General features: G+C 35.8%; 1 protein-coding gene across 1 annotated transcript in view; it reads right to left on the bottom strand.

Annotated features, from left to right (window-relative positions):
- LOC144964221 (atrial natriuretic peptide receptor 1-like) overlaps positions 1-7,500 on the bottom strand; it is a 123,150-nt gene that overhangs the window by 97,626 nt on the left and 18,024 nt on the right. The window contains exons 2-3 of the mRNA XM_078898236.1: positions 1,752-1,861; positions 360-445 (exon numbers count right to left, since the gene is read on the bottom strand). Coding sequence (XP_078754362.1) covers positions 360-445; positions 1,752-1,861 — 196 coding nt within the window. The remainder of the gene's footprint in view (positions 1-359; positions 446-1,751; positions 1,862-7,500) is intronic.

The following is a 7,500-nucleotide window of genomic DNA, read 5'->3' on the forward strand; positions in this document are numbered from 1 at the left end:
CCTTTGGATAGGACGCTTGTCTATCGAAAAGTACTTTCCGCCAGTTCTAACAGACCCAACTACCATTTCACTGCTCATGCTCGGTAGACAATGGGGTCAGAAATAAAAACTCGACTGAACCCGGGATCGATCCAGATATCCTTGCGTGTAAAGCGAGTGCTCTGCCAGCTGAGCTAACGGGACCCTCATATATATATATATATATATATATATATATATATATTTATATGTATATAATTTAGTGCGTTTGTGTGTCTATGTGTGTTTGTATGTAAGTTTGTGTAAGGAGCTTGAGAGATAAAATAATACTTATGAATATTTGAAAACATGGCCTAATATTACATTACAATTTCCCTTACCTTGTTCTCTAAACTGGGGTCGGTTGATGCCATAGAAAACATGGGTATGTTCCATGCTGTCGCAAGAAGTCCTGCCGGGGTGGTCGCTGTCAAGATAAAAGTTAATGGAATTGACTGTTATGGAGATCGACAGAGGCAAAATTTGTCAAGAAATAGAACGCTTATAGAAAATTGCGCGAATAGAGGTTGCAAACAATCTGGGTGTTGTAGAAGTCAGGAAAACCGAAAGAAAAAAATATAGTGAATATGTTAGAGAAAATAAAAGAAACAAAAAAAAAAAAAAAACGCATCAGAAATCGAATTTTGAGGAATATCTCTGTCTGTAGCTGCTCATTGTACTCTTTAAACTCAGCTTATCAGATAATGATTTTTCATAGAAACAGGGGCAACTGCTCCTGGAAACACATAACTTTATCATTATAACAATCTACTGGACCCATTCCCCCATTCCAAGCAAACGACAGAATCTTAATTCGTTTTCATAAATTAATCAATATCAATATTGAAAAAAAGAGAAAGGATAGAAAACTTGTTCTCAATAAACCGTATCATATAATTTGTTTGAATGTGAGGACGAAACTCAGATGAATCGGTTACTGGGGATAACAAATGAAAACATAATGCTAATAGTGTTTATTTACGCAACAATTATCTAAATTAGCATTTGTTGTTGGTTTGCACATCGGACTACAATGACTAGACGGACAAGGCTGCTCTTTCCATTTGTGAAAAAATTGTCGAAGTTGTTACGTGCAGAGCAATATCCGTCTCATATAGTTTGCTAGGTTTATATCGATGGCGTTTACCTTAATTATCTCTTTATTCTCTATTTTAAAAAAACACTTGGATGGTTTCGCAATTTTTTTTTCTTGCAGAGATTGTTACAATAAAAATTATTTCAAAGTGATAGGAAACTTAATACTTATGTTATTCACTCCATAAATTTCTCTCAAGCGTTGAATTAGTTTAAAACAGCCTCATTTAACGATGGACTAGAATTTACTATTATTATGGTTATTTCCCGATTTACATGAACAACTTTTTTGTATTACAAAAGGGCAATAATTCACTTTATATAGGAATAAATACGAGTTATATGATCATGAAAAATTACCATTTTTACACTGACATTTTGGTTATATCTCAACCTTCCGTCTGGTGCGGTTTTCTAGGTCATGAATCCTAAATCATTTATACTGAGTCATGCATAGGTCAATAATTGTTTGCTTACCACGTCATCGATTGGTCAGATATCCCTTTTTCTGACCCTTATTTCAAAAGGTTCGAAAAGTGAAGGGGGTGGGGGAGGGGGGGGGTTGCAACGACGCGAAAACACCTACTCATTATTGTTTTTTTAAACGATTTGTATCTGTTCATAACATTATTACTTACATGCCGAGCATGGAGGTCCTATGAAAGCATCCACACCAATATCCTGATGAAGCTCTAGGGCACTTTTTGTTCCCCCAAGGGAGCTGCAATTATCATTTCTGTAGTGTATCCTGTGAGAGTAATGAAACAGTTTGATCGTTTATATCAATACTAAAAAAAATGTCACACAAAAGCATTAATTATTCACAATAAAATGGGCATTGATATCAATTTACTATGACAAAGAACAATCACAAAGTCCACCATCAACACGCAGTTACGTATCTCAAACCAAAGTTCGATCCAGCAAGATGTGATCCTTGGATTTAGGCTTTATGGGCATTTGTAACTAAGTGAGTAGACCACTCGACACAAGCGTTAAAGGCTCAGTTTGATCTTGCTCCGTCGAATTCTTTTGTTCATTGGTTCTGCACCCCCCCCCCCACCCCATTAATAATAATAATAATAATAATAATAATAATAATAATAATAATAATAATATAATAATAATAATAATAATAGTAATGATAATAATAATAATAATAATAATAATAATAATAATAATAATAATAATAATAATAATAATAATAATAATAATAATAATAATAATAATAATAATAATAATAATAATAATAATAATAATGATGATGATGATGAATATAATAATAATAATAATAATAATAATATAATAATAATAATAATAATAATAATAATAATAATATATAGTATAATATAGTAGTAGTAGTAGTAGTAGTATAGTAGTAGTATAGTAGTAGTAGTAATAGTAGTAGTAGTAGTAGTAGTAGTAGTAGTAGTAGTAGTAGTAGTAGTAATAGTAGTAGTAGTTGTAGTAGTAGTAGTAGTAGTAGTATTGACGCCACTCAGCTCCTTTAGATTGTTTTTAGCCAGCCATTTAATGAGATGTTCTCACTATAATATTGTATCAGACTATAAACGTTTAGGATACACATAGTTTTGTATGTTGGTTATATCCGGCTGGCGGATGTTATGAGTCATTTGGCTATACGCATAGCATCAATACAGCCGTTAAATCACACATGGTGTATTTCAATAATTGTAACACTCTGGATATTATGGCATAATGCCGGCCTTTATAGAGCGCATCTCGTCGATTTTTGAATGAGTTAGCTATATTATAGCGTAACTCCAGTTATCTGGCAAACTTATTCACGTTCTTACTGGAATATAATTGGATTCAATAGTCTGATGTCACGTCGCCAGCAACGGCGGCCATCGTGGTTCTAAACAAAGAAAATCGGTACTATCTATTCTTCATGCTGGCTAGAACTTTTCATATGTCTTGTGATCAGAATGTGTAAAAGTGAAAACATGATCAAATTTATAATGTTTTTTTTTTCCTCTGGATACGCTTTTATGCTCGCCGGAGAAATATTTCATAAGGGCGTCCGCCATTGTTCCGATAGTTTAGAGCCAGTTACTAAGTTACCATGCGTCATTAAGAGTTGAAGTGACGTTACGACTATTGAAGCGTATTGCCCTTAAAACTTGTGCAAACGTTTTCGTTTTTGCACTTTCAGACTATAATCTTCTCTGGTAGTTCTTTAGGTAGCCAATTCTAATACAGGGCTTTGAAAGATTAAATCTTTATACAAGGTGGGTTTTCTACTGTATTCATTCCAGACATAATATGTTACTCTCCTGAAGGAGGAAAACTATCAGCCAAGATGAATGAGATAAGACTAAAAACTAGACAGAAAACCTGCGTCACAACAATCACGATTATTAAGGACATGCACTGGTAAAAACACGATTAGTGGTAAATTACAAAGAGACAAAGACAAAATGAATGTCCTGGAAGTTTATATTATAATTATAATCATTCTGATTTAGCATGTATCTATGACAATAGATTAGTATTAGAGTTTATTGAAGAAACATGTACTTTTTCTCTCTACCGGATAATCCTCCATTAACAAGGGATTGATGCGTACAATTGGTTTATATTTATACAGAGATTTAATCACAAAATAGGATTTTATGAGCTCGACAATGACAAACGCATTCCATTTGATTTCTTCTTAGTGTCACCGTTGTAGTCAATCAATGGAAAGTAGAAGATTATTTCTACTTCTGTATATTGGATAAGTTCATATTTGACCAATGCTGAAGCATATTATTCATACTTGAACCTTGTGATCTCGAACTAAAAAAAAGACAACCAGCAAGAGAAGAAATGGCGTTTCGCCAAGTATTATATGAGATTACTGAGTAAATGCGTTATCTACCAAAAAATTCAGTCCCTTGATTGATGGCCAAACAATAATTTCCATGCTTTTCAGTCTGTTTTTTTTTTTGCATTGGAGTTTGGAGGGAGAAGATTACACCATTTAAAAAGTAGATAGATGATATTCAACTGTATCAAATGGACACTCCCTCCCCTTGTTTATTTTCAGAATTTTTGAGCAAACTCCCCCCCCCCCGCCCACCCCAGCTTATATTCTCCCCCTCCCCCCAGACTTTCTATCAAATTTCACAGAAATGTGCGTGAAAATTCATCAAAAGGGAAACGAACACTGGACTGGTATAGATATCAGTGCTATGGCTTGTTGCTTTAATTAATTGTGTGATTTTCTGGGTTATGTCGACTCTTAGAAATGATCAAGTCCCCGATATATAGAATTACATGTGTGCTATTTACATGTGTGCTGTCCTCTTAATAGTGTTCACTGTGTTGGACACACACTAAGGGAGAAAATCTGTGAGGAACGCTTTCACCTTATATTTATTAAGGATTAAAGTAATAGGCATCAACACTCGTGACGTCAGTTCCCTGGTAATGACGCATAGTAACTTAGCAACTGGTTTTAAACTATTGGAACAATGGCGGACGCCCTAATGAAATACTTCTCTGACGAGCATAAAAGTGTATCCAGAGGAGAAAAGCATTATAAATCCGATCATATTTTGACTTTTGTACATTCTGATCACGTAGCATCTAGCCAGTATGAAGAATATAAAGTACCGATTTTCTTTGTTTAGAACCAAGCTGCTCGTTGCTGGGTGGACATGACATCAGACTATTGAATCCTATTGAAGAAGCAATTATATGGTGTTTTTCCACTGTCTTCGGTTCAATAGAATGTATTTATTCAACTATAGAGCTTTTCAATTGTCTCCATAATATGCTTTTTCAGATTGAATTTTTTCTTTTTTTTTTTTTTTTTTGCATTGGAGTATGAAGGGAGAAGATTGCATCATTTAAAAAGTAGATAGATGATACTCTACTGTATCAAAAAGCCCCCCCCCCCCCGTTTATTTTCAGAATTTATGAGCCCCCCCCCCCCCCTAAGCTTATTCTCCCCCCCCCCACCCCCTCCCCCCACATGCTTTCTATTAAATTTCACAAACTATGCAAGTGACAATGAACCAAAAGGGAACTGAAACAGAAAAGGCAAAAAGTCCCTCCCCCCCCCAAAAAAAAAAAAAAAAAAAAACAAAAAACGAATAGATGTTATTTTACAAACAGTATATTTGATTGAAAAAAAACCATTCATTATTTTATACATCACATCTCGCCTCGCCAAATTCGAAAATACCCAATTTGCGCACCTCGCCCCCCCCCCCCTTCCGCCCCCCCCATCCCTATCCGACCCCCTCCCCTTCTATTGAAGTTTGACCTAAGTCGCACCCCCACCCTTTCCCCTCTATTTGGCACACGAGAGTAAGTCGTTTCATTGGCGTGGACACATTATGGTATATAAAGCTAGGGGAATTATGGTAAAATTGTGCAAATTAGTGATGAAAGCATCAAATTTGGTACAAAGTAACTTGAGACCACTATTAATCGATGTTGATATAGAACCACATTGAGAAATTCCTCTAACAGTGTAAAATAGGGAAATGAAAATCCGCCTACATGAGCGATATTAGAACAAAGGGGCGTAATCCATGAAATATTTGTTGACAATTCGGTGCTTTAAAAATATATTATTTTTAGCCGTGTAAGCGGTTGATTTTTTTGGTTTAAATAATTTAATTGTTAAAAATGTGACTTTATGTGATATAGGAACCGTATGGGCCGGTAGTATAGCTTTATTATGAGGACTGGAAGGGGGTGGTGGGAGAGGATGAGATGGTGCTGATGTCAGTTTTACTTGTGTTGGTCGTCATCGTGGTGAAGATGATGGTGGAGGTGATAAATGATGATGATGATGATGTGATGATGTGATGATGATATGATGATGATGATGATGATGATGATAAGGTGATTGTTGTGATAACAGTGATGATGATGATGATGATGATGTTGATGATGATGATGATGATGATGATGATGATGATGATGATGATGATGATGATGATGATGAGGTGGTGGTGGTGATGATCTTGGTAGTGATGATGATGATGATGATGATGACGACGACGACGATGAAGATGATGATCAGGATGGTGTTGATGGTGTTGTGATGATGGTGGTGGTGGTAATGGTAGTGATGATGATGATGATGATGATGATGATGATGATGATGATGATGATGATGATGATGAGGTGATTATGGAGATAGTATTATTGATAATGGTGATGGGGATGATGATGAGGTGGTGGTGATCGTGGTAGCGATGATGATGAAGATGATGATGATGACGATTGTGATGATGATGAATATGGTAATGATGAGGTGGTGGTAGTGATAGTGGTAGTGATTACCGTGATGTTGGTAACTATTAATTTCGAAAATGAAAAACTTTCTTGGTGACGTACATTCACAGTTTTAGATGATTAGGATCCAACAAAAATCATATTTATTAGACAAATGACTGTGGAACACATTTTTTTTTGGAGACTTGAGAAAATTCAACAGCAGCCTTTTCTAGTTTATCCTGATCTCTTTGAATTATTTAACGGGGCAAGATAAAGCCAATATTATCTCGTTGTCAGCTTTTTCCATGTGAGTGTGTTCAAGAAAACCATATGTTGTCTTATTGAAGGCTAAAAATGTTTCCTTTCCTGGGGTTAGCTGTCGAGGCCTGGTAGTCTGTCTCTGAACCTGATTGGGTGAACATGCGACTGGGTGCAAACTCTTTCACAGCATTCTTTGCTATACATCTTGATTAATTCTGACAATTTATGGACTCTCTCTCTCTCTCTCTCTCTCTCTCTCTCTCTCTCCCTCTCTTTGATCTGTTCTATACTTGAATGTTTTATATATAGCATGGCTCCAGAAAGGAGGCTTTTGTGAAACACAACGAATAACAACTTACAACAACCTAACAGAAAACATGAATAAACAACTCTAAACAGATGTTAATTATTAGACTTTCAGTAAATCATTTATAAGTCAATTACCATACTCTGGCTATTAAAATGCGGAGATATGGAATCATGAGTAGCACACACGACTGGGTAATGGATTTTCTCACTAATCGTAAACAACTGAAAGAGCAATGTCAGAGTCCACTCCAGTACTACAGGTGTGCCCCTAGGTACCGTACTGGGTCCCCTCTTGTTCCTTATCTACATCAATGATTTGCCTGAAAGATTGTCGCTCGGAACTCAACTGAGACTATTTGCGGACGACAGCCTTTTGTACAGAGCAATAAGGCATAAGAAAAACTCAGAAATTCTTCATCGGGACTTTGATTTCAGAAAATTACCAACCAAAGGAAGATAATACACAATACACCACAACTCACTATAAGAAGTCACCAAAGCAAAATATCTCGGAGTAACGATAAGCAATCGCCTGACCTGGAAAGACCACATTGCAAACATATGCAGGAAGGCAAA

This window comes from Berghia stephanieae, chromosome 2, assembly GCF_034508935.2.
Source record: "Berghia stephanieae isolate SIO BIC M18660-M18661 chromosome 2, UCSD_Bste_1.3, whole genome shotgun sequence".
Classification (NCBI taxonomy): Eukaryota; Metazoa; Mollusca; class Gastropoda; order Nudibranchia; family Aeolidiidae; genus Berghia; species Berghia stephanieae.